At 37.1% G+C, this 25,465-nt stretch overlaps 4 protein-coding genes across 13 annotated transcripts; 2 read left to right on the forward strand and 2 right to left on the reverse strand.

The window, feature by feature from the left end:
• The first annotated feature begins 858 nt into the window (after positions 1 to 858).
• On the forward strand, positions 859 to 3,671 carry LOC111490066 (pentatricopeptide repeat-containing protein At1g61870, mitochondrial-like). 4 transcript variants are annotated; one of them, XM_023138530.1, is made up of 3 exons: positions 859 to 2,258; positions 2,342 to 2,501; positions 3,084 to 3,671. In XM_023138530.1, the coding sequence occupies exon 1, from the start codon at positions 962 to 964 to the stop codon at positions 2,159 to 2,161; it is 1,200 nt and encodes a 399-aa protein (XP_022994298.1). In that variant the 5' UTR covers positions 859 to 961; the 3' UTR covers positions 2,162 to 2,258; positions 2,342 to 2,501; positions 3,084 to 3,671. The 4 variants fall into 4 exon arrangements, with proteins under 4 accessions (XP_022994298.1, XP_022994297.1, XP_022994296.1 ...); XM_023138529.1 differs by lacking the exon at positions 3,084 to 3,671 and adding an exon at positions 2,678 to 3,043; XM_023138528.1 differs by lacking the exon at positions 3,084 to 3,671 and having other exon boundaries at positions 2,342 to 2,581.
• A 1,976-nt stretch (positions 3,672 to 5,647) lies between these two features.
• LOC111490061 (phospholipase A I-like) lies at positions 5,648 to 14,136 on the reverse strand. 3 transcript variants are annotated; one of them, XM_023138517.1, is made up of 18 exons: positions 13,346 to 14,136; positions 12,903 to 13,050; positions 12,683 to 12,758; positions 12,399 to 12,552; positions 12,088 to 12,297; positions 11,745 to 11,990; positions 11,496 to 11,658; positions 11,020 to 11,280; positions 10,814 to 10,935; positions 10,186 to 10,347; positions 9,602 to 9,794; positions 8,990 to 9,126; positions 8,785 to 8,923; positions 8,390 to 8,596; positions 7,819 to 8,290; positions 7,520 to 7,736; positions 7,315 to 7,404; positions 5,648 to 6,519 (listed from the first exon to the last, which is right to left on the reverse strand). In XM_023138517.1, the coding sequence occupies exons 1-18, from the start codon at positions 13,886 to 13,888 to the stop codon at positions 6,076 to 6,078; spliced, it is 3,984 nt and encodes a 1,327-aa protein (XP_022994285.1). In that variant the 5' UTR covers positions 13,889 to 14,136; the 3' UTR covers positions 5,648 to 6,075. The 3 variants fall into 3 exon arrangements, with proteins under 3 accessions (XP_022994285.1, XP_022994284.1, XP_022994286.1); XM_023138516.1 differs by having other exon boundaries at positions 12,683 to 12,761; XM_023138518.1 differs by lacking the exons at positions 12,903 to 13,050; positions 13,346 to 14,136 and having other exon boundaries at positions 12,399 to 12,563.
• A 1,295-nt stretch (positions 14,137 to 15,431) lies between these two features.
• On the forward strand, positions 15,432 to 25,318 carry LOC111490064 (RNA pseudouridine synthase 6, chloroplastic-like). 5 transcript variants are annotated; one of them, XM_023138523.1, is made up of 10 exons: positions 15,432 to 15,744; positions 17,015 to 17,143; positions 17,248 to 17,502; positions 17,587 to 17,668; positions 17,939 to 18,054; positions 18,136 to 18,190; positions 18,307 to 18,418; positions 18,719 to 18,888; positions 19,027 to 19,364; positions 25,197 to 25,318. In XM_023138523.1, the coding sequence occupies exons 1-9, from the start codon at positions 15,509 to 15,511 to the stop codon at positions 19,309 to 19,311; spliced, it is 1,440 nt and encodes a 479-aa protein (XP_022994291.1). In that variant the 5' UTR covers positions 15,432 to 15,508; the 3' UTR covers positions 19,312 to 19,364; positions 25,197 to 25,318. The 5 variants fall into 5 exon arrangements, with proteins under 5 accessions (XP_022994291.1, XP_022994292.1, XP_022994289.1 ...); XM_023138524.1 differs by lacking the exon at positions 25,197 to 25,318 and adding an exon at positions 22,482 to 22,545; XM_023138521.1 differs by lacking the exon at positions 25,197 to 25,318 and adding an exon at positions 19,537 to 20,097.
• LOC111490063 (beta-glucosidase 47-like) lies at positions 19,409 to 24,673 on the reverse strand. Its single transcript, XM_023138520.1, is given in 12 exon segments — positions 19,409 to 19,796; positions 21,279 to 21,387; positions 21,471 to 21,573; positions 21,657 to 21,912; positions 22,001 to 22,116; positions 22,195 to 22,447; positions 22,558 to 22,645; positions 22,748 to 22,822; positions 23,830 to 23,905; positions 23,994 to 24,052; positions 24,139 to 24,205; positions 24,281 to 24,673. Coding segments are annotated over 12 exon segments (1,575 nt in total). The 5' UTR covers positions 24,440 to 24,673; the 3' UTR covers positions 19,409 to 19,582.
• Positions 25,319 to 25,465: the final 147 nt, after the last annotated feature.

The raw sequence follows: 25,465 nt of genomic DNA on the forward strand, positions 1-25,465 counted from the left end.
TACTATTTGACTATAATATGTAATATATAAACCACGAATGATGTTAGTCATAGACCATAGTCTATACAATTAAAGACCATGAAAAAGTCTCGAGAATCGAATACGATCCGGTGGAGTGACACGAGATTTGCTTCTTGACTTATGTCGAGATATTGATTCTTTCACCCAACAATTTGCTTCTCGTGTTGAATCGATGAATTAGAAGAGATGTGAACTAACAACTAATTTGAAAATAACTTGGTGGGTAATGGTCACTGTCGTAGATCACGAATGACATTAGTCGTAGACTGTATTCTAACAATTATAGACTACAAAGAGCCTCAAGAGTCGAAATGCATGCAAGTTTCATACGACTGAGTGGAATAGTTGTTAGCGTAGACCGTAGTCTAACAATTAAAGACTATGGAAGAGCCTCAAGAGTCAGAATGCATGCCAGCTTCTTAGGATCAGGTAGAGTGACACAAGACCTACCTCTCGTCTTATGTCGAGATATTAATCGATAACAATTAGTCGATATTGTACTGTCTGGATTTTCACTTCTTAACTTCCCCTCAATATTTTAAAATACGTCACGGGTTTTGAGTTTTTCTTTCGTGATTCCTTTCAATGTTTTAAAACATGTATGCTAAAAAGAGGTATTCACGCCCTTATAAAAAAATGTTTAGTTTTTATTTTTAATTGATGTGAGATGCTATAATATCAAATAATATAAAATTTAAAAAAATTATTTAAAACATTAAAAAGAGTACTTTTGGTAATCAGATCTCAATCTCCACCGTTAGTTTAGCATACTTTTCAATTCTCAAATGGTAACGACGGCTAAGATTAAATGGCTCACTGATCGTTCCTGTTTCACACCTGCACCAGATCGCAAAGCCCGCCGTCGTCTTCAAGCTATTCTCCAAAACCCTAGACCTTCGGTATTCTCCATCTGTCTCTCTCTGCTAATCATTCTTGAGCTATGGCGCTTCTCTATCGCCTCCGTCACGCTTTCCCGTCGAACGCGACTTACTACCGTTCTCTCTCGACAATCCTTTCCCCGGATTCCACCAATCCTTTGTCAGCGAAACAGAAATCGAGGGCCGCACTGTCTCTACTGAAATCTGAGGACAATCCTGAGCGTATAATTGATATTTGCCGAGCTGCTACTCTCACTCCAGAATCACATCTCGATCGCATCGCTTTCTCTGTTGCTATTTCCAAGCTTTCAGAGTCCAAGCATTTCGATGGGATTCGCCGGTTCCTCGAGGAATTGAAATCTCGTCCCGACTTGAAAAACGAGCGTTTCGCTTGCCACGCTATTGTTCTCTATGGCCAGGCCAATATGCTTGATCATGCTATCAGCACTTTTAAGCAAATTGATGAATTGGGCGTGCGTCACTCGGTTAAATCGCTTAACGCATTGCTATTTGCATGCAATTTAGCTAAGGACTACAAGGAACTGAAGCGAGTTTTTATGGAGTTTCCTAAGATTTATGGAATCGAACCAGATCTGGATACGTATAACAGAGTGATCAAGGCGTTTTCAGAATCGGGTTCGTCTAGTGCAGTGTATTCGATTCTGGCGGAGATGGACAGGAAGGATATCAAACCAAATGCTACCACTTTTGCGAACTGGCTTGCTGGATGCTACAAGGAAGAGAAGTACGAGGATGTTGAGAAGGTCATAAAATTGATGGAAAAATATGGCGTTCAGCGTGGAGTTAGTACATATAATGCAAGGATACAGAGTCTGTGTAAATTGAAGAGATCATCGGAGGCGAAGGCTTTGTTTGATGGGATGTTGTCGAGAGGTATGAAACCAAACTCTGTTACATATTGTGAATTGATTCATGGGTTTTGCAAGGAAGGAAATCTTGATGAAGCTAAGACCCTTTTCAAGAGAATGATCAATAGCGGTTGCCAACCAGATAGTGATTGCTATTTCACTTTGATTTACTTTCTTTGTCGAGGAGGAGATTATGATACAGCATTCAAGCTCTGTGGGCAAAGCATAGAGAAGGGTTGGTTTCCAAATATTACTACAATGAAGTCTCTTATTGATGGGCTTGTTAGCATTTCGAAGGTCGATGAGGCAAAGCAACTCATTGGGCAAATCAAAGAGAGGTTCTCTAAGAATGTTGAAACGTGGAATGAAATTGAAGCTGGATTGCCTCAGTGAGGAAACTCTGGGATGCTCTGCAACCACCAGGGAAATACAAGAGGATGCGCCATTTTCTTGGCTTGAGCTAATCACCCTCTGCATATGTTTTACATAGGTACAGCTAATTGTTTTATATTGGCTTTGCAGTTAAGTCTACTTCTGAGTGGCTGTGCTGATCATTTTGTTCTTGTTCTACAGACGAGGAATTCCATTGTCAAGTTTAATGTTCTAGCTTTTGCACTGGTTGAAATTTGTAATGCTTTTGTTGAATGAGTCCGCTCCCTATTGGTAGGTTTGGATCTGCTTATAGAAGAGGAGAGATGTGGGATTGAATTGTGGTGGTGGCTGTTCCTGTTAGGTTAGTACTTTATGTATTGATGGAAACCCAGATTGTTTTTAAGCAATTTGTATGCCAATAAAGTGAGAAACTTGACATTAGTTTTTCATTTGTGATGGTTATAAGTTCATATTTTGTCCACTTTGACCTGTTACGTATCGCCATCAGCCTCACAGTTTTTAAAACGCGTTTGTTAGGGAGAGGTTTCTACACATTTATGAGGAGTACTTCGTTCCCCTCACCAATTGACCTGGGATCTCACAATCTATCTCCCTTTGAGGTCTAGCGTCCTCTCTGGCACACCGTCTGTCGTTGAGCTTTGATACCATTTGTAATAGTCCGAAGTCAACTGCGAGCCGATATTGTTTGATTTGACCTGTTATGTATCGCCGTTAGCCTCACAGTTTTTAGAATGTCTCTGTTAGAGAGAAGTTTCCACGTCCTTGTAATAAATATTTTTGTTCCTCTCTCTAACCAACGTATGATCTCACATGTTCATTCTTACCTACATTTTGACTTAGGGGGTGGGTGGGATGAGTAGTGAATGCAACATTCTCGAAAAACTTCATATATTTTCAAAACTCATATTGCATACGATTGCAGGAACAAACCTCCCAGCAATCCTCCCTATAGAAAAGTTGAACATTTTCTCCAAAACTGGATTACCTTGAAAGTTGAAACTGCTAATTGGTTCCTGTCTGGATGGGATCCTAGGAAGTTTCCTTTAGAATTTGGAAACACAAATCCTAACAAGCATCAGCAGCAGGAAGCTGCTTGGTAGCTTCTCTTGCAAATCCGTGAGTCCAATATTTTGAGGATTATGAAGCATCATCTACATGTGGAAGCTGTGGAAGTCATTCGAAGGATTGTGTGTAACCGAACCCAGAGATCTTATTCATTTTCGGGACAAAACAAATCCCGGTTCGCTTCTTCTTCCTTCGCCACGACATTATAGACTGCCAGAAAGTGGGAGGGGAGCTGCTGCAGCTAGAAGAAGCCATATCAGGTCTTTGGGTCCTATGTGAGCTGCTGCTGCTGCTGCTGCATCTTTCAAGCTCAATCTTGGCAAAATAATCAATTTCCTTCTTGACGAGCGATCCCACGGTGCCTTGAGTTCTAATGGCAACAGGAGCAGTTACAGTAGCAGCTATTTTGTCACGAGATTTCCAGAATGTGGTGCAGCTGGGTTTGTAATGTTGCATCCTTTTTATGCGAAGTTAAAGAAATTCAAAGAGGTTTTTTGGGGTCCTGGGATTGCTTGCTTTGAGTCTAAGCCATCTCCTTTTTGATCTTTATATAAAGCCATGCTTTGAAAGAGAAAGCAAGCATCAGCCTGAGCTTTTGATATAATATTCAGTATGAATGCTTCGAAGAAGCATCTTAGTGCTTCCTGTCCCTCGTGATATTATCACACCTTTTCTACTCCTTTTGCTGGTATTCTCATATGTTGGGAAGAATCACGACCCTCCACATGTTAAGATTACGCATTGAATTTCTGGTAGTAAATCCATAATAAAAAAAGTGTTTGTGATTGTCCCAGAAGAAATGAAACAAGAGATACTATAGAACTAGGACATTTATTGTATGAGGTCTACCCAATGCTAGATGCAAAGGTGCATGATAGATGGATATGAACATCATGAGCTGTCCTGTAATAAAACTTGTTGTTGTTGATACTTTCTTCTCAGTTCCTTCTTCCATAACCCGAGCTTGGACAAGGAGGAGATAAGATGGCATTCACAATCATTTCTTTGATTAACGACAATGTAGGACTCTCTCTCAATAATGTTTAACATTTGATATTTACACAAAGGTGGATCCGCATATTTTGTCGTACCGTAAAAAATCTATCAAATATAAACAAAATAACGATAAATCTTACTAATGAGTAGAGGTAGATCCCGATTTGTTTGTTTCTTTTTTTTTTTTTTGGAATAATTTCTCAAGGAAGGATTTATTTGTGTTAGACGAACACGATCTCCACAATGGTATGATATTGTCCACTTTGAGCATAAGCTCTCATGGCTTTACTTTGAGTTTCCCAAAAAGCCTCATAGTCCACTTTGAGCATAAGCTCTCATGGCTTTACTTTGAGTTTCCCAAAAAGCCTCATACCAATGGAGTTAGTATTCCTCACTTATAAACTCATGATCAACATGATCATTCCCTAAATTAGCGGATGTGGGACTTTCATTATCCAATAATTTGAAATAAATAATATGACTTTATATTGAATAAAATACTTAAATCCAGGCTATACTTTCTGAAAAAATGGTATTTAAAAAACTCTATTATGTTTCAAAGAACAGCAATGATAACAAAAAGATTATGTTTCATTTTGTGAGAACAATGTAACCATTTTATAAATAGAAAATTAAGATGGATGCTATAAAATAAAAAAGTGGTTTGTTTATTTATTTTGTGAAGATTTCTTGTACACCCTTCAAGAACCCATACCCACCCAATTGATGCTTTCCTTGATTGTGTTAGGTGCCCATACTTTTGCTTTCATCCTTCCTTTCTCAAATTAAACGGGGCGATGATCTTCCCGTCTTGTTTTTTTTTTTTTTTTTTTTTTTTAGGTAAGGTGTTNTTTTTTTTTTTTTTTTTTTTTTTTTTAAGGTAAGGTGTTATGGTTCTGTAGACGGTGAATTCGTTTAATCGTATCAATTATTAGATAACATTGTTGAAATACTAAATTATAAAAAAATACTAGTAAATTATGAATTTATTTTAAAAAAATACTCTTATAATCTTTTTCTAAATATATAGAATTAATATATTCTAAAGAAGAGTATTTTAGTGGGAAGAAAGAACTCAATCATAAAGTATAAAAAAATCGAGAATACAATTTTCAAATATTCACGACTAATCTTGATTTCGTTTCTTTATATTATGTATATCAGTTGACTGATATTTAAAATATAAAGCACAACAAATATGTTACTGATGTGTCTAATATACCGAAAATAAAAAGTCATAAACCAAATTTAAAAAAACTTATTATATTGCAAATCTAAAAATATAGAGCTAGATTTGCAAATATCCTAATGCAATCGAAACTAAAGGACTAAATTCTAACTTTCTTAACATCATATAAAGATCATATAGACCAAATTCACATTCGAACTTTGCTATAACTTTCTTAACATCATATAAAGATCATATAGACCAAATTCACATTCAAACTTGCTATTCTACAAACACATCCCTCTCAAATGGAGGGTACTTCCAACATAATATAACATTTTGGTGGCCCTTCCTTCGAGTAGTGAAATACAAGCATAATAATCAGAAAGTCCTCAAAGAAGAGAATTTATGCTCATTTTTACATTCAAATTTGCCTAAACAAAGTTATAACTGAACAAAGAAGATCAATCAGACAACCTTTTTAGTGCCTTACACGTCTATGGCATTCAAAAGATGGTTATAATGAACACAAAAGAAAACCCCCTCAAAATTGGATCTTCCCATTTATTTTCTTGAATGTTCTCTATGCTCAGCAAAAACCATCTACTTACCAACTATTCCTCTCGACCTTTCTCGATATTAATCTCTTTCATTTATTTTTGTATGTGTGTGATTGTTCAAGATATTATTGGACATCAGGGAGATGACATTTATACCTCAACTTCCGATGCAAAGCTAGAGCGTGGCGTAAAGCAGCATTTACATTTGCACGCTCTCGGAACAACGAGTCGTATAACTGGCAAACAAATTGTGAAAGTTCCTCGTCATTGTCATCCCAGGTATCTAAAGAATAAGTTCCAACTTTCTCAGCATCACTGTCTTCCCAGTCACTTGTGGGACTTGAAAGCTCAGGATCATCATCTTCTCCATCGTCTTCGCCAATCTCGAACTTCCCGTTTTCCATGGCATCATAATCCCCTGACTGGAATGTTGTTGGTTGCGTGTCAGGGGGTTCAGTTGAAGAACATATTACAGCTTTAGCCTCAGAATCCAAAAAGGCCCTAATTAAAGCTGGGGTTGGCCCATAAGTTCCAGTGCAAAAAATGATCCTGTCCCTCCAAGCACCAACCTGGAGAAAATTCAGAAATATGAGTAATGAATCGTTCACATTAATGGAAAAAAAATGGATACAAGCGGATTAACTATTACGTTCGGTGCTAGGAGAACCATATATCTAGAGGAAGTTAATGAGTCAAACAGTGAAGTGAAGGACAGACAAATCTAGTGTACAAGTTTCAATCCATCAAATCTCAAGTATCATTTGACCTTATCCTGAAGCTTATTACAAAAAACTGTCCTTAAAACTTATGCTATCCTTACCTATTTTAAAGTATTTTATGGTTATTCTCCAAGATTACATATGAGATTTTCTGGGTTAAAGAACTCGGTAAAACACTCCCAAGGACAAGCAGCCAGAAAATATTGACTACCTTTGAAATTCTAACATTACATGATTAGGTGAAAAAGAGTTGGACATGCAGATATGAGATTCGCTAGAGAAAGTGTCTCAGGAACACAAGGGTCCATGTATGACTAACACCATGATTCGATCAAAGACCAACAAACATCTAGAAGGGAAAGCAAGGAGGACAAAATTGAATTTCTTGTTTGAAACGGTCTTCCCAAATGGGTCTGACAAAGAGAACCACGTGAAAAAACTGAAGAAAAGCAATTTCAGAAATATGAAACAGACAATCTAATGAACTTCTACTGTTCCAGTGATTCACCTAGAAATGCATTAGAAATTCAAACCATCCCCAATATAAAGTTTTACAACTTTCATGCATCAATTAACATACAAGGTATGAACTTTGAAGACATCTAAAATGTAAGGGATGGATTAAAGAAAGATTTGAAAGCCTACCATCCAACGAACATCATCAGGTGATAAATGCAAGGAAGGCACGGTTCTACGAAACAAGTAAGCTGCAATTTCTTGGTTATCCTCCATAACCTTGAACACAAACACCAATAGACACTCAGAACTGAAGTTCTTTGTACTGTGACTTTGACGACTATAGCAAACAAGAAACCACAAGGAAGCAAAGAAAAATATGAACATAACATACTTGGGTTTGTCGTCCTAAATAACGATGGACAATGCCTCCAATTTGGAAGTAGGGTTTGAGTGCCACCAGATCAGACACAGTCAAGACATTGGCAAACAATGATGCACCCTTCCTACGATGACTTCGCATGGCTGACAACAAACTCAATTTGACACTTTGTAGAAATTTCTCTGCAAGTTCTCCAGGTTCAGCAACTACAAAAACATCATTTTGCCAACTACAAGAATAAAGAATGAGCAGGTCAGGACCAAATGAAAATGCTGCAACTGAATTCATAGACATCTGCCACGTGTATTGACCTTAATATTGAGCCCGATGAGTCATTTTGAAGGGCCAAATGTACAATGCCCACTTGAGGTGAATTTTGTAACTTCTCATGCAATGCCTGTACAGGTGAGGAGAGTTCTCTAGGTCCTAAAGGAGACTCTGGGGCTAATGCTGCTTCTTTACCCAATTGGCCATCTAAGCTTAAAGGTGGAACCACGTCAATTCGACCAAGCCTTTGAGCTCCAACATCAGGACTATACAGAAGTGGGCTTGATGGAAAGCTTCCAGTAAATAAGGGTGACGTAAAAGGTGTTGGGAATGTTGTTGAAGGTACAGTCTTCACAATCCCTGATGTTCCAAGCATAAGGGATATTCTAATTCCATTTTTGGAACAAAATGCTTCAAGTTCACGGGCATGATGCATAACTCTTCCTGCATCAGGACTATGAGAAGCTTCAATCAGTAGTACATTCCGTCTCCAACCCAAAGAAGGGCTATTCTCATCTAGCATGACCATAAAGTCAGTAGAATAACTGGTTAGTTCAATAAAAATCCAAACAGAAAGAAACATCGAGCAGTTGAAAATGCTATGAGAACAAACACCTGCTGATGATCCCGTCACCCTGGACAAATGAAATGAATTGAAGTTTTCCGACCACTTCTCATCAAATTGATAAGGCGAGATTAATCTCTCACAGGCATCCTTAAATGCCAGATTATTGCCTTGGATATATTCCTCAACTGCAGCTTCCAACTTCAGCCAGACTGCTGGATCAGTCTCGTCCAATTCCATATCACAACGTTCATCCACTGCAATAGATAAAATAAAATAAAATATGGATCAGTGCACATCTCTGTTCTTGAGATAGACGTGTCAGGATAACCCCTAAATTCTTGTAGGGTCTGAATTTGGTGAAGGCAAATAACTGAAGGATTAAGCAAGGAAATTTCACGCAAATGCTAAACCAATAAATCATGAGTAGATTAAGATATCATACCAGGGTTAAATCGGAAATAATGTATCTCAGGCAGCATCGGTAACAATGAACTCAAAGCTTCCTCCACTCGATCCACAGAGCATGCACTCTCAATTAGCACTTGTCCAGTATCCAAATAACGCCACCCGCCTTTCCTCACCTAAAACAGTAAAGACAGTTATAGAGCATTAAAATAATATAATTATTCATATGAAAGATAAATTACCTTCATTGGAGTAGAGCCACATCCAATAGAAACTAAGCAGTCAACTCTCGTGTCAGGCCATAGAAGCTGTGCTTCTCTTATGGCAAAGATTGTAGGATTATTCGCCACTATGGCTCCATCTTGCCAGCGATTTACATCTTCAAAAATTCAGAGGACCATGAATGAATATATCAAAGATGGAGAGGCATTTGATTGAAGACTAACTTTATCTTTAATAAATCAGAAGTATGAATGAGAGAATCATCAGTAGACAATAATCTCCACCCAACTCTCACGTTAAATTTCATTCATGTTACCAATTAACAATATTGCAGTCAATCTAACAACAATCAGTAGGAAGATTTGTATTTAATTACGTCATTATGCCCACCCTGCACACATGTTTCTATACACTAACAATTTAATTTCACTTGAAAATTGCAATTAAAACTCGTGACCCAATAAAAAATTATCACAAATTTAAGATACACGTGAATTTTATTTTATGTACTTTATCAATTATATTTAACTCGTTACAAACTAGAATAAAATTTAATAACCCAATGTACGGTATTAATAAATTATAAAAGGGATAAAGAATATATTCACTTAAACAAGAACTAGCAGAAATACCATCTGAAAAATCATCAAGATAATAAGGGGCAGCAGATGATGCTCTTATAGCTTTCCATACTTGATGCTTGCAACTTCCAATGAAAGCACTGCGCTTATAGCCATCCTGGGCACTGGCCAAAGGTGATCCAAACACAGTAATCCCTGAACTGTCTGAAATTGCCAGAGGTACCTCCGGTGTTCCAACAGGATACTGCAAAAATGTAGAATGCAATGCAATTGCCAAAATCAGATATGGCACTGTGTTTATGCAAAGGAAATCAAGCTGCTTTAGTTTAGTGTCCACAAAAAGAAAATTAAAAAATAACTAAAACAGAAACTAAAAGGTCTTATTTCAAGCCTTCTTATGGAAAGAGGGTTTTCTTTGAGCATGGCGTAAGGTTCATTTCATGGCCTCCTTGTGGTTTTCCAGCCGAAGGGATTAGAAGAGAACACATTCCTTTATTCTTGATTCTACAGGATAGAAATTTTTGTTGCACTTTGTAATCTAATTTTGGTTGTAAATCATCTAATTCATAATGTGCATCCTTTCTTCCAACATTTAAAAAAAAAAAAAAAAAAAAAATCAAGCCTTGATCTCAAACCTGATAATTGCGGAATAAGAAAGGCTGAGCTGGTACCATGCTCACCAAGGTTGACACAACAAAGACTTTGGGGGAGTTTTTAACTGCAGATTCTATTAACAGGTCTCCATCCTCATCTGCACACATTTCCATCAATAGCCTCTCAAATTGATCGGCACTATGCTGCAAGACATCATCACAAAAGTATATTCCATAAGCTAGTTGGTGATAATAAAATGTAAACAAACAAAAGTACGCATTGTTATAAATAGATCCTAATTGACTAGAGAGAATATGATGCATCCACCAATGTTTTTGGTCATTTCTGAATTGGACTTGTATAGGCTGTGGAGACCAGATGTAGCTCAAATAATAATAAAAACTACTATCGAACAATGATTAACACCTTCAATATTTGGTCATTTATAAACATGATTTTAGGCAATAAGTTAGATCAGAGTGACCATAAAAAGCCTTAGTGGCTTTGCTTTTGAAAGAGTTGAGAAAACCAAATAAAAGCTAGGGGTTGACAAATTTGGCGAGAACTTTCTTTCAGAAAGCTCAAAGGAAAATAAAAGCTTCCCATAAACTAAGGAATATAGGGGTGGAACCATAACATCGTGGACAAGAAACTAGGAAATAATCTTACTTTAGATCCATGGACAACAACTCTAAAACTTTGTGATGAACTTTTGTAAAGTTGATCCAGCTTTTCTCTCCAGGAAGCAGCTTCACTGTCCTTTGGTGTAGGTTCAGCAAAGACTAGCTTTCCTATAATCCAAAATAAAATGTTTCACCACAGAACAGATGAAGTGCACAGAATTTAGCCACTACTTACCCTTGCAGCATACCTACCAAGTTTTTTATATATTTCTTCACATTTATCCAAAGTCATATGCTTAATACCAAGGGCAACAGCTAGCATGCCACCAGTTGATGTGCCACATATAAGATCAAACAATTCATGTATCTGCTTTCCAGTTCCCTTCTCAATTTCTTTAAGTATTTGAACTGTTGCCAAACCTTTCATGCCACCACCGTCCATTGAGAGTATTCGCAATCCATGCTTTGCTACTTGCCTCCCTTTCATGGCACGTCGTAAATTTTCATTCTCCCCTAAACCCCCCCCCCCCCCCCCCCCCCCCCCCCCCCCCCCCCCCCCCCCCCCCCCCCCCCCCCCCCCCCCCCCCCCCCCCCCCCCCCCCCCCCCCCCCCCCCCNAAAAAAAAAAAAAAAAAAAAAAAAAAAAAAAAAAAAAAAAAAATCAATTTGAATGGACTGTAAGAACATGAATCTCATATCCACAAGGTGAATTAGATCACAAGGACAAACCAAGAATTGCTAAAGCTCGAACTGCAGCTTTATTCACACGTGGGTTAGGTGCAACTGTCAGGCATAAGAGTAGTTCACGCAACTTTTCAGAAGTAACTAGAGTGCGACGATTTTCTAAACAAAATGCCAAGTTTCCAACTGTTAATAAAGCTGACCTTTGCACCTGCAGAAAAAAATTGTTAGAATTACAAACGAAAGGGTAGACAGGAGCAAGAGAGTTTTGGTAATATGAAGAGTTCGTAGACTAGCCTCTGGATTTTTCTGAGCACATAACAATTTCAATGATTTCAAAAGATCCTTAGTACACATTTTCTGAGATACAGTATCAGATGTGAAAGCCAACTTAGCCACAACTTGCAATACAGAAATTACTTCATCTTGCGAGACAGATTTTAGAACAGTTTTAATGGGCTGCATTATGTCTGCTTTCATCAACTGCATTGCAATGGAAACATCTGAAGCAAGAGAAGAAAGAGCGAAGCATGCTTGTCCAACCTGCCAAAAGCAATAACTGCTTAAAATAAGCCTAGCAGCTCTAGCACAATAAATAACTAAATAAAAAGGAACAACCAAGTTCCAAAACACGTCTTACCACATGACGATTCTCACTGCTTATCATACTTATAAGCTGATGTATTGCATTCTCATCTTTACTGATAACTGCACGATTTCCTTCATCTTGCATTATTTTTGCGAGGGCAGATGCCAATAAAGGATGATGGCAGGAAGAAAAACGGAAAATAAGGGAGAAGAAGGCACTAAGCTTATGTCTAGATGTACCAAAATAAGAGTTGTTTTCCATCTGCATATACCAAAAGTAAAATCAATCAACGTAAAAAGTTATGCCTTAAGAGTTAATGTAATCCTTTATTTGAATATTTTCATCATTGTGTTCAATACTACCTCTATTTGAACATCCACAGATATCAAATTTTCATCTGCCACAATTCTGATGTTTGCAAGAGAAAGATGGCGTAGATTGTGCAACGGCAAGATTTCAGGAAGAAATTCTAGAGGATTACCAAATAGTCTAAGAACACGTAACTCAGCCATAGCCCTGTCATAATGCTGGAGAAAATCAATAGACCCAAAAAAGGTAGGAATCACCAGCTACTCTTGAAACGAGGGCATTAACAGTGAAAAATACAAAGCAGAAGTTGCTAACTATCCAAAATAAGACGAATAACCTGAAGTCGAGAAGTGGCCTAACGAGTTTGTTGTATTCAAGTGATAGCTCCACCAGCCCAACGCACTGCCTCAATTCTACTGCTCAACATTTTTCAAAAATCTAATGAATAGGACAGGAGATGCATCAAAGCACCTCATCTTGAGGCACGTTTTTACATGGTCTAAATCTACTTTCTACTATGTCCAATGCTCTTGTAAGTTTTAGAAAACCAGGCTTACCAGGTACGGAAATCAGAAAGTTGGAATCAACCTGGAGCACTTTCAAACTTTTGATCTCACCAAGCTCAGGCGGCAAAACTGAGAGTTTATTGTTTTCAAGGTACAATTTCTCTAGGAGTGGCAATCGAGTTAAATCTGCTGGCAATGCCTGAAATGAACATAGATAGAGATTGATGAACTCAACTTCAAATCATGTTTCAAACCGACCACAGCAATCAAAATTATTGTATCACTTGAAAATAAAAAAAATAAAAGCAGATGATTGTATAACATTAAATTTCAGACATAATTGATGAATCAAAAGGAGCAAGAAACCGAAAATGTCGCAAGATACCAGAATTTTCTACAAACAGGAAAAGCTAATGAAAGCCGTCATTGTACTAAACATGCATGCTCGCAGAAGAAGAAGTTGAATAGCAAAATAAATTGCCACAAACACTTACCGTCAAACCACAACTTCTAAGATTGAGCACGGTAACGGTTTTCCAGTGCTCGCCGCAACCAATCACCTCGTCGCCAACCCCTGGCATCGTCGGGGCCACATTCGACCTCAACAGCCGCGTCAGAACGCCAATCCCATCATTCTGCTGTCCTGACCCCGCTGACTTCTTCAACGTCACAGCTCTAAGAGGCTCCCTCCTCTTTAAAACCTTCATATCTACATCCACATTATCTGCTTCTTCACGAAAATTCAATTCTACCTGCACAGCATCCTGCGGCACCGGCAAGGCAACCATGAGCTGCGACTGGAGCCTTAGAGCCACCTGATCTTCGTCATCCCCAGCCGACCAATCTAAATCAATCCGAAATCCAAGATCCTGACCCTGCGTCAAAATGTTCAACGATGAAGACGAAGAAGAAGAGGAAGAAGAACAAGATGACGACGAAGAGACACGATCAGGATTCTCCGCATCTTCTTCCGAACCATAATTCAGTTTCAAATGAAAAATCTCAGATGACCGCTTCCATCCCAGTCCCCAGGACATTTCAACCAAATCACAATTTACTTACAAATTCGCAATGATCCAATCGACCAGTGGCCAACCAAAGTTAATTTGCACCTGGTTCACGGCATAGAACCAGTGCTAGTAAACACCATAAAAAACACACCGATTCCTTCCAAGTATAATCACAGTTTCTCAGCTGGGAAACCGGATACTGATGACCGGAGATAAAATGGACGAGCATTCAGGCGAACTCGTCGTTCATTCTTCTACTGGGAGACACCAGAAGAAGCCGACACAAACAATAAGCCTTCCGAGTTCCGATTATATATTAATTTTCCGTTTCCTCTAGCACGCAATCTGCTGAACAATGCGACGTCGTTTTAGTTCATCAGCTATTCATTAATCGGATTATTCCTTAAATAGTTTTTAAATATCAACACTAAAAAGCAATTTATTTTATTTTAATTTTCTAAAAAATTTTAATTTATACTAATACTAAAAAATATAAATTAATAATTACATCAATGTAAATTCTAATATATTTATTTATTTTTAATAATATTATATTAAACATCGTAATTCAATTAATTTTTTAATGAATGAATTTAGACCCACTATTTTAAAATTATTTTAAAATAATGTGTTTATATTTTTTAAAAAATAAAGAATTGTAATGTTAGTAATGTAATATAAATGTAGATAAATGCACTATAAAATTCATAATATAAATTTACATCATTATTAGTTTAAACAAAATTTAGAAATTTAAATTGAATTTTTCTTTATTTTTTAAATTGTGCTTTTTAATTATAAAATTGTATTTGTTTCTTCCTAACCTTAATACATATTTGACATTTTTTAAATGGTTAATTAGATTTAAAATTTTTAAAATTTGACTAAAATTTTAAAAGTATTTTAAAAAAATTTATAAAACATTCTAATAAATTTCTTCATGAATAAAAGTTTCTAAATATTTAGAAAATCAATAATAATATTATAGCTTTCGAAAAAATATAAATATTATTTAAATAATAAGTAAATTTTCGACTTAACCTAATATTTTAATTATCTTTTTGATTATTGCTAGTGTTACGTTGTCGTCAATAACTTTAAATAAAATATATTTATTATAATTTAAATAAAAAAAGTTGTTAATAATATCTAAAATAAATAAATTAAATAAATTCATATTATCTTTTAAATAGAAATGCTATTGAATAATGAATTACAAGAATTGAGATTTTCTTATTTAAATTTATTTTAAATTTGAAAAGAATCAAATATTAAAATGTAAAAATTTGAAAATACACAAATTTTTATTTACAATTTTGATATTTAAAAAGGAAGAAAATTTGATTTTTTTTTAATAAAGATTAAGAAAAAAAAAGTGAATTAAAATAAATATTATTTATAAATTAGATAAATGGTTACTATTTTCATTATAACCATAAAAATAATTTAATAAAAGTTTTAATGGTATTATATATATATATTTTTAAAGAGTATTTAAAAAAAATTATTTTTTAAGTTATTTTTATTAATCCAACTTATTAATTTATGGTAAAATTGTGAAAGACCGAAATTATCCTATCGGGGAAGGAGGATAACAAGCATATTCTTGCTCTCGCCAGCCCATTCCAGCTCCCAAACCTCCGAAGGATGCTGGCTTCCATGAACATAGCTCTGGTGGCCGCCAACGGTTGCCGTGGCCTCAGTACGTCACTAGCCCTGCAGCGCACTTTGGCAAGAACTCGTGCTAATTTCAGTGCTACTGTTTGCGGCAATTACTTTGCTGCTCGGCGTTCTCTGAGTTCGAAGAGCAGCGCATTCCCTTGCGAATCCTCTGTTACAGATGTTGCAGTTACACAAACTGCTACTACTTTTGCTGAGAGCGGGTAACGCTGAACTTTTTTTTCTGCACCTTCTTTTTTATTTGTTGGATGGATAGTTTGAATGGGAGGACTGTTGTTTAGTTGTGTTTTCACTTTGTTTACTCATCGGTGAACTGAGGAAATCATATAAATGTGGCATTACGAGTCTTAATTGGTTTATGTAATTCTTCCTTCCTTACCAAATTCGATTGTTTGAATGTTTATTTTAATGGTTGTGGGAGATTTCGTCGTTGGTCATTCCAAGATTTGTAGTTTATATAACTCGTTCATTTGGGTAATGGTTGTCTTGTGGCGAAAGTTGCAGAATGAAAATTGAAATGGAAGATTTTTTTAGTTTAAAGAACTTCCGTGGCTGATGGCTCGAACCATATGTAGTACATGTTGAGGATTCTTGGGAGGGAGTCCTGCATTGACTAATTAAGAGGATGATCATGAGTTTATAAGTAAGGAATAAATCTCCATTGGTACGAGACCTTTTAGAGAAACCAAAAGCAAAACGATGAGAGCTTATGCTCAAAGTAGACCATACCATTATGGAGATTCGTGGTGGCTAACATGATATCAAAATCATGCCCTCAACTTATTTATGTCGATTGAATCCTCAAATGTCGGACAAAGATGTTGTGAGCCTCGAATGTGTAGTAAAAAAGTGACTCAAGTGTCGAACAAATGGTGTACTTTGTTCGAGGGCTCCAGAGAAAGGAGTTGAGTCTCAATTAAAGGCTGGCTGTTCGAGGGTTCTATAGGCCTCAAGGGAGGCTCTATGATGTACTTTGTTCAAAGGAAGGATTGTTGAGGATTGTTGGGAGGGAGTCCCACATTGGCTAATTAAGAGAACGATCATGGGTTTATAAGTAAGAAATACATCTCTATTGGTATGAGGTCTTTTAGAGAAATCAAAAGCAAAATCTTGAGAGCTTATGCTCAAAGTGGACAATATCATACCATTGTGGAGATTCATGGTATCTAACAATATATATGGATTATGAATAATGAGCATTGAGCCTATCTCCACTGGCTGGCACTGGAAACTTCTGGTCAAAACTGACTTACCTGTTAGTAGCTCCAAACTTCAATTTCCCTTCATGCTGTCAGATAAAGGAAGGAGATAATGTTTCCTGGCACCTTTGCTGATTACTCTCTTATATGCTTAATGAACTTGCTGTAATCTAGATTTGTTTTTGGATTTTTTTAATCTCCCAATTTTTGGGATTGAATTCCCTTTCTGTGATTCCTTTAGTATTTAGCATGCTCAGGATGAAATTAATTTCAGGTATCCCCAATATCATCGTTTGCTTCCATGCCCCTCATTCAGTGGACCACCACGAGTTGAACATCTGGTTGTTTTGGAAGGGGGGCCTGTTATGGAGTACATCGCTAAATCCTTGGATCTTCCTCCTCTGTAAGTTGTACTATATTTTAGTTGTTCATAACTATTGATGTTACAACATAAAATTGAAATCAAATTAAGATGAATCAATGAACTAATAGTTTTGGTGAGTGAAGGTATGTTGCAGACCTCATTCATTTTGGTGCAGTATATTATGCCCTAGTATGCCCCCAGCCTCCGCCAACGGCAACCCCTGAGCAAATTAGATTATTCAAAAAGTTTACAGAACCATCATTTTTGAAAGGGAGAAAATCTATCAAAGGGAAAACAGTGAGGGAAGCACAGAAGACTTTCAGGATAACTCGCATTGATGAGTTTGTGGAGGTTGGAACATACTTGCGTATTCATGTGCACCCCAAGCGCTTTCCAAGGTGACATGAACTGCCTGTTTTTCTTTTAAAAAAAAAATGATGTTCATATTGGAATAATGCTAGTTGAACTTTACAATCAATCAGGTGCTATGAAATTGACTGGAAATCGAGAATTATTGCTGTGACAGAGTCCTATGTGGTTTTGGACAAACCTGCTGGTACATCGGTCTGTGGTTGAATGCTCGAACCATTAATCAAGAATTATTGCCTTCTATTTGTGATGACTGTTCATGCATTATTTCTTATTGTAACATTCTTCAAGATTTGATCAAGATTGGTGTAGGTAGTTTGGTGATGTGGATAAGTTTATAGATCTTTCAACATGGCACCTCTGATCTAAGTAAAACTTTGTAGAGGATGACACAATTTATTTACATCAATTCCATCTAGCTGAACATTAATTTTTAGCTATTAAGCACGACAAATATCCTGTCAGGTTGGAGGCACTACTGACAACATTGAAGAAAGTTGTGCAACCTTTGCAACTCGTGCTTTAGGATTAACATCTCCGTTGTGGACGACCCATCAGATTGACAACTGTACTGAAGGCTGGTAATGATGTTTCTTATTGATATTTTTATGTCTACTGCCTCCATAGGGAATACTTGTTTTGATTCATTTACACTTTTACAGCGTCATTCTAGCACGGACAAAAGAATATTGCTCTGTCTTCCATCGTAAAATCAGGGTGAGTTTCATGAACTCATTTCTTGAGTTTGAACATAGTGGTTAAGTTACTTTATTTGTCTCAACGCGTTTGATTTCTTAATTTGATAGGAATGCTTTACAATTTTTGATTAACAGGAGAAAAAGGTTAAGAAGCTTTATCTTGCTCTTGCTGCTGCTCCAGTGCCAATAGGAATAATAACACACTATATGCGGCCAATTAATATTGCTCCAAGGCTTGTTTCAGAAGGCAAGTCTCTCGATCAAGCATTCAAATAAGAATAGAATATTTCTTTGTAGAATTTGTTGCACTTTGATATCTTGGAGAACATACGTATACGTAGACCTGTTTGATAATTATTTTGTAGCAATAAACTCAAAGCAATTAGCAAACGAGTCTTTAGTGTTCTGCCAAGAATTCAATATGCAAATGATTGTCCTAATCATATTAACATTTAAACTCCCTCCCAACCCAACATCTACAGCAGTGTTGCCCCCAGCTCATTGGCAGTTTAATCCTTTGGTGGTTTGATACATCTTCTGCTTGCAGATTGTATTGATGGATACAACTTGTGTCAGCTTGAGGTATTGGAATGCAGAGAGGTTTCATGGCCGGGTGCTGATATTGAAGCAAAATACTGTATTGAAGAATGTGGGTGGCCCTCCAAAACGAAAGCATATGAATGCAAAATCAACCTCTTGACTGGTCGGACACATCAGGTTCTCTGTTAGCTAGTCATTCTGTTGCTATAGTTACTTCTATTATTTGAAAACCATCTTCATAAATTCTTGCATTCAGCGTTGGGACACCTTTGAAAATTGTTCTTAAAATAAATTTGACGTTTTCCGGTGATGCAGATTCGAGCACAACTGGCCAATTGTGGAGCACCATTGGTTGGCGATTCCATGTACATGCCTGCAGCAGTTGCAGAGATGGCTAATCCTGGGTTGAGTCCTTTTGGAAAATGTAAGAAAGAGTATGCAAGTGAAGAAGATAAAGAAATTGCAGTGACAGAGTGGATTTCCAGGCATGGAAAAGAACCAGCCATGGCTATTGGACTGCAGGCTTATGAGATATCATGGGATTCGATGGAACACATTTACAATGCTGGGACTCCTTGGTGGAAGCAGGAACAATTATAGCTGGATATTGACTTGAAGCCGTCGTTTTGCATTGGCCAACATTCTTCAAATCTGTAAGTTTATTCCCATCATCCACAGCACACACAAAAAAGAGTTAAGAAAGATACTCTTTTATTTGCTCTGAAATGAAGTCTTCTACTTACAAAGATACCATCTATAACCAGCATTATAGACGATTAATGAATGAAACTAACAGCATTCGATAATCCAATCCGTTTTGCACAGGCAATTACGTAAGCAATTTTCATATAGTTGATGGGGCTCTGCTTGCTTAGGTCACTTTCCTGGATGCAACTGCACTGACATTGTTGCCCATCAAATTTTGGGCAATGAAATTTTTGTACCAAAAGGCTGAAAACTTTGGAGTTCTCTTCAGAGTTGCATAATCTGCATGGTAAATTCCAAACCTTTCAGTATATCCACTTATCCATTCGAAGTTATCCAGCAAAGACCAGGCGAAGTATCCTCTCACATCTGCTCCTTCCCTAAACAAGCACCACATTAAATACAATCCGGACAAGCTTCAATTCAATCATGGGTACACAAAGCGAAACTCTTGTTTTCTATTGGACACTTGAATGGATATAGTTAAAATTCAAGCTTTTCGTTCTGTACTCTCAGTGGTTGTAATCAAGTTTGATGTTATATGCATGAATTCATAAGTATATAGTCTATAGGTGGTGCTCCTCGAAGCATTAGATCTCTTGTCCTTTCCCAATCATGGTGTGACATGGTGCAAATCAGTATTTTTTTTTTTTTTAGCTGAAGGCACTTTTTTATGGCCCTCGAATAAATTATGGGTCTAAATGTCTGTTTATCGACTAATTTACCCTTCCTCAAAGTAGTTAGTTGCCCAAGTGAAATCATTCTCCTGAAACTAGTTTTATGTTTAGTATTTGTTTGAAAGATATAATGTTTTTTGAGCTGGATGATTAGATTTTGAACCAAAGAAGAAGAGTAGAGAAAGTTTATGGAGAGATTCCTAGACCATTTGAGATGAGCTTAAGACACCCTTGAATAGATTTCTCATTCTTAGATGTTCTTGACACTGATTCCTGATTTCATGGACCAGAGTTCAGGAAAAATTCCAGAGATTCTTTTTGAAGGAATAAGTAGTTTGTCTAAATTGTTTATTTAATTGTTAGGTTTTCAAATGTAGTTTGCTAAAAAAATGATAGTTTATTTATTTATTACTTTTCAGCATTACTTTTTTTCTACAACCATACTTGAACAAGATCTGTTATTTAGATTTTACAACTGTGTCTAGGTTGTACAATTGTGTCCTTCCATTCTAAAGGATGACTTTGTTAGGAATCACGAATCTCCACAATGGTATGATATTGTTCACTTTGAGCATAAGCTCTCATGACTTTGCTTTTGGTTTCCCCAAAAGGCCTCATGCTAATGGAGATAGTGTTCCTTATTATAAACTCATGATCTTCCTCTTAATTAGTCAATGTGGAATTACTCCTTTTAATAATCCTTAACAATCCTCCCCTCGAACAAAGTACACCATTGAGTCTCCCCTGATACCTCCTTCTTTGGAGCTCTCGAAGAGCCTCCCTTTAATCAAGGCTTGACTCCTTCTTTGGAGCCCTCGAACAAAGTACACTCTTTATTCGACATTTAAGGATTCTATTGGCATGACTAAGTTAAGAGTATAACTCTAATACCATGTTAGGAATCACGAATCTCCACAATAGTATGATATTGTCCACTTTGAGCATAAGCTCTCATAGCTTTGCTTTTGGTTTCCTCGAAAGGCCTCTTGCCAATGGAGATAGTGTTCTTTACTTATAAACCCATGAATCTTCCTCTTAATAAGCCAATGCGGGACTATTCCTCTTCTATATCTGAATTATGGTGGGAGCGTTGGATGATGAGAAACAACATGAAGGGAGAATATGGATGGAAGAAATTAAAGAAGTAGATGAAGTATGTTGACAGTATTGTAGCATTGCTTATACCTCATTGATGTTTCCAAGGCACCTAGGTAACTGCTCATATAATCTGCTCTTCTGGTATCATTGAGTAAATCTTCTGTTTGTGTATTGGGCTTATCCTTCTCCCCATAACCTGCATGAAAAACACAATAGTTTGTGAGGTAATGTGAAAAAATGTATTGCCAAAACTTAAAATTTTGTCCTGCCTTCACTTACCATTTTCTGTCACAAATATTGGTATATTGTTGTATCTCTCCTTTATGTAAGTAACAATTTTGTTCATTCCTTGAGGATAGACGTATATCCAAGAAATTTCAGTCTACAAAATGAAAAACATTCTAGTTATTTTGCCTGATATCAATGCTGGTTGGATAAAGGCAAGAACATTTCGAAATGACTCACAGGTTCTCCTATTGAGGTTTCTTCCTTCATTGGTGTACAGAGAGCAAAACCTTATATCTTAGACGACCCCCATTTCGGTTCACAGGCCGAATATAGGCAGTCTTTTACATAGAAGCTTGTATAGTGATTGATGCCAATGAAATCTGCTCCATTTTTCAGCTTCTTTTGATCTTCTGTTGAAAAGCGAGGCAAATCAAATCCTAGAATTTCCTCCATTTCTGCTGGATAGTACCCAAATATAATTGGGTCTAGGAACCTGCATTTGAGTTTTAAACATTGTAGTTTAGTGATGTATATTCAGCAGGGCCAATGGAATGATGTTGATTGTGAGCCTTGAGTGTTACCAATTCATATAAAAAGAGTGAGCTCTCTCAGCTGCTGATATGTCTTCGAATGAGTCGCTTATCGGCTCGTGCCACACAGCATTGATAACTACTCCTATAACACCTCCTTGTTTGGCCTGCAAACAAGATCAATCTAATTTGACAGATTCTCTCCAAGGTTAAGAGACTAGACAGTATCTTGTTAAACTGATTACCTGGTATTTAGATCTGTAAGTGTTGACAGCAGCAGCATGTGATAGAATAATGTTGTGAGCAGCTACTAAGGGTTCTCTTGCTGAGTCTCCATGCTTGCATTTGCCAAATGAGCTCGAACAGCGTGACGGAGGAAATGTCCCTTTCCTGTAGCCACGAATAACCTGAACATTTGGCTCGTTGAAGGTGACCCAGTACTTGACTCGATCTCCAAATGATTTAAAGCAGATATCAGCATAATATCTGATGTCCTCCCTGAAAATATGAATATGTGAAGTTCTTTGTTCAGTTTCTGCAGGACTGATGGGCAAAAAGTGTTCAAAACTGGAGTGGAGTTGATGGAGTATTGCTAGTTTGTATCATACTGGACTTGGGGACTCAGCCAGGCTCCATATCTATCTTCAAGTTCCTGAGGGATGTCATAGTGAGTCAATGTCACAAATGGTTCTATCCCTGAAAGCAGAACACATGGATGTTTGTATGACTTATGGGAAGGACAGATAAACTGTAAGTGATGATTTTAAGTGTCTTTCAGCTTGTGAGGACATCAAAAACCTCTTTCGAGAAGAGAATCGATGAGCTTGTTGTAATGATCAATCCCAGCCTTGTTCATCTCCCCAAATCTTCCTTCTGTAAGTTCATAGTTTCAAAAGGTACTAGAGATCCAAGAAGTATGAATATAGATAACATATGATACAGACAAAGAACATGTCTTCGACAATCCTCCCCTCGAACAAAGTACACCATAAAGCCTCCCTTGAGGTCTATGAAACCCTCGAACAGCCTCTCCTTAATCGAGACTTGACTCTTTCTCTGGAGCCCTTGAACAAAGTACACCCTTTGTTCGACACTTTTGACTACACCTTCGAGGCTTACAACTTCTTTGTTCGACATTTGAGGATTCTACTGACATGGCTAAGTTAAGGGCATGACTTTTATACTATGTTAGGAATCACAAATCTCTACAATGGTATGATATTGTCCACTTTGTTTTTGGTTTCACTAAAAGGACTCGTATCAATGAAAATGTATTCCTTATAAAACCCATGATCAACCCTTTAATTAGCTGATGTAGGACTCCTCTCCAAACAATTCCTACCAAAGATACAAGTTCTTGTACACCATAGAGCCTCCCCTGAGGCCTATGAAACCCTCGAACAACCTCTCCTTAATCGAGGCTCGACTCTTTCTCTGGAGCCCTTGAACAAAGTACACCCTGTGTTCGACACTTTTGACTACACCTTCGACGCTCGCAACTTCTTTGTTCGACATTTGAGGATTCTATTGACATGACTAAGTTAAGGGCATGACTCTGATATCATGTTATGAATCAAATATCTCTACAATGGTATGATATTGTCCACTTTGTTTTTGGTTTCCCTAAAAGGACTCGTACCACTGAAAACGTATTCCTTATTTATCAACCGATGTAGGACTCCTCTCCCAACAATCCCCACCAGGATACAAGTTTATCAATCCCCACAAGGATACAAGTTACACATAAACAAACAAGAGAGATGCCCACAAAAAGAGTCCAACTACAAGAAACGACTCCAATCCAAATGAACGATACCAAGTTGATAATTACAATAAACTCGATAACCGAACGCCCATAAAGATGCATGACTAAAGCTTACTAGGTAGTATTCTTGCCCAAGAAATAGAGAAGCGGTAGCTGTTGACTCCAATTAAAGCCATAAGATCAAGATCCTCCTGTTATTTGCTCATTTTCCATAAAAATGCCAACGGATAACGACAAGTGAGCTTAAGAAGCTTGAGGAGAATGATTTCATAGACTAACCAGATAGCGATGATAGTGATCAACAGCAATATCTCCATTAGTTTCATCCTCAATAGTGCCTGCAACAAAGCTCAAAGTCTGTCACTTTTATGAGGAAAAACAGAGGAAAAGAAGCATCAGAATCTTGCAGTTTGACCAATCTAACCAGGCTTATGAGTAAAAACATCCCAGTTGCTTAGACCTTTACCATCACTCAAGAAAGCTCCTTCAAACTGAAGTGAAATGGCTCAAAATGGTTCAAAATCAAGCAAAGAACAGGAAAAGGAACAGAAGAAAAACAGAGTCACCTGATATGAAGAAGAAGCAGTTCCAAAAAGGAAATTGTTTGGGGGAGGCTTTGAATTTGTAGTTTCTTCAATTGGAACGTGGCTACTCGACGCCGTGACAGCCGAAAAGAACACCGAAACCTGAAGAAGAACTGCTACAAAAACTAAAGAAAACTCCATAACTGGAAGTAAAGCTCTCCCCTCAGGCTCTTGAGAACAGGCTTTTGGCCAATGAAATACATAACAAATTAGGCACAGTTTGTATTGTGAGCACCATACAATAATGAGATTGGAATTGGACTTTCTGCGTGGTGATAGCTCAGCTGGGCTAAGTTTCTTGTTGATGGCAACCTACGGTACCCCACCACACCAAAATGAGGTGATGTTAACGAATCAGAGCAGTCTAGGACACATTATTGATTTGATGTCATGGGAAACCAATTGGGGTCATTTCAGACCACTGTTTAATGTCTTGTTTATAATGTCCAAATGATGAACATTTAATGTTGTCCTGCGGCTAGTTATGATGGCTGGTGAGCAAGTTGATATGTATGGAATGACACTCAAAAGAGTCAAAAATTACTCGAGAATATCTATCAAGTTGGATGTTGTTTTTGCTGTATTTTCATTCGTGAATTTGACCCAGAGTTGCTAGTCTTTCTTGAATTGCACGAATTGATTTGATTAAATGAGGAATCAGTTCTATACATGCTTCATGCCTTTAGACTATATGCGTCGGGCCTAGGACTGAGCTGTTCTTTAAGTTAGTCGAGTCGACCTAGGTTCTGATTTGACCTAGGTCCATCTTGCATGTCAGGTTCTTGACTTATTCAAGAAAATAAAGTTGTGTCTTATCTAGCTATGCTCGTATAAATAATTAAAATATAGAATTGGCTTTCTTTTTGTTCAATAACATTTGATGAATTTGTTCTTTTAGGTAAGGACCAAAATTGGGCGGGAACAGAAACCACAGGGAATGCTTGGTGCGAGCCTATCTAAGGTTGATCATAATACAAGTTTCTCTTCTTTCTTTTGAATAGGTAACTTAGTGGATGTAACTAATTGTCAATTTTTCCTACTGGATTATATGTTATAAAAGTTGTGGTTGTTGTTTATTCGTTTTTAACCTATAATATTGATTTCATTTCATCACTCACATTTTCTAAAACATTTATCTTAAACATGATCCGAGACACGATCTTACGT

Source organism: Cucurbita maxima, unplaced genomic scaffold, assembly GCF_002738345.1.
Source record: "Cucurbita maxima cultivar Rimu unplaced genomic scaffold, Cmax_1.0 Cma_Scf00015, whole genome shotgun sequence".
Taxonomy (NCBI): Eukaryota; Viridiplantae; Streptophyta; class Magnoliopsida; order Cucurbitales; family Cucurbitaceae; genus Cucurbita; species Cucurbita maxima.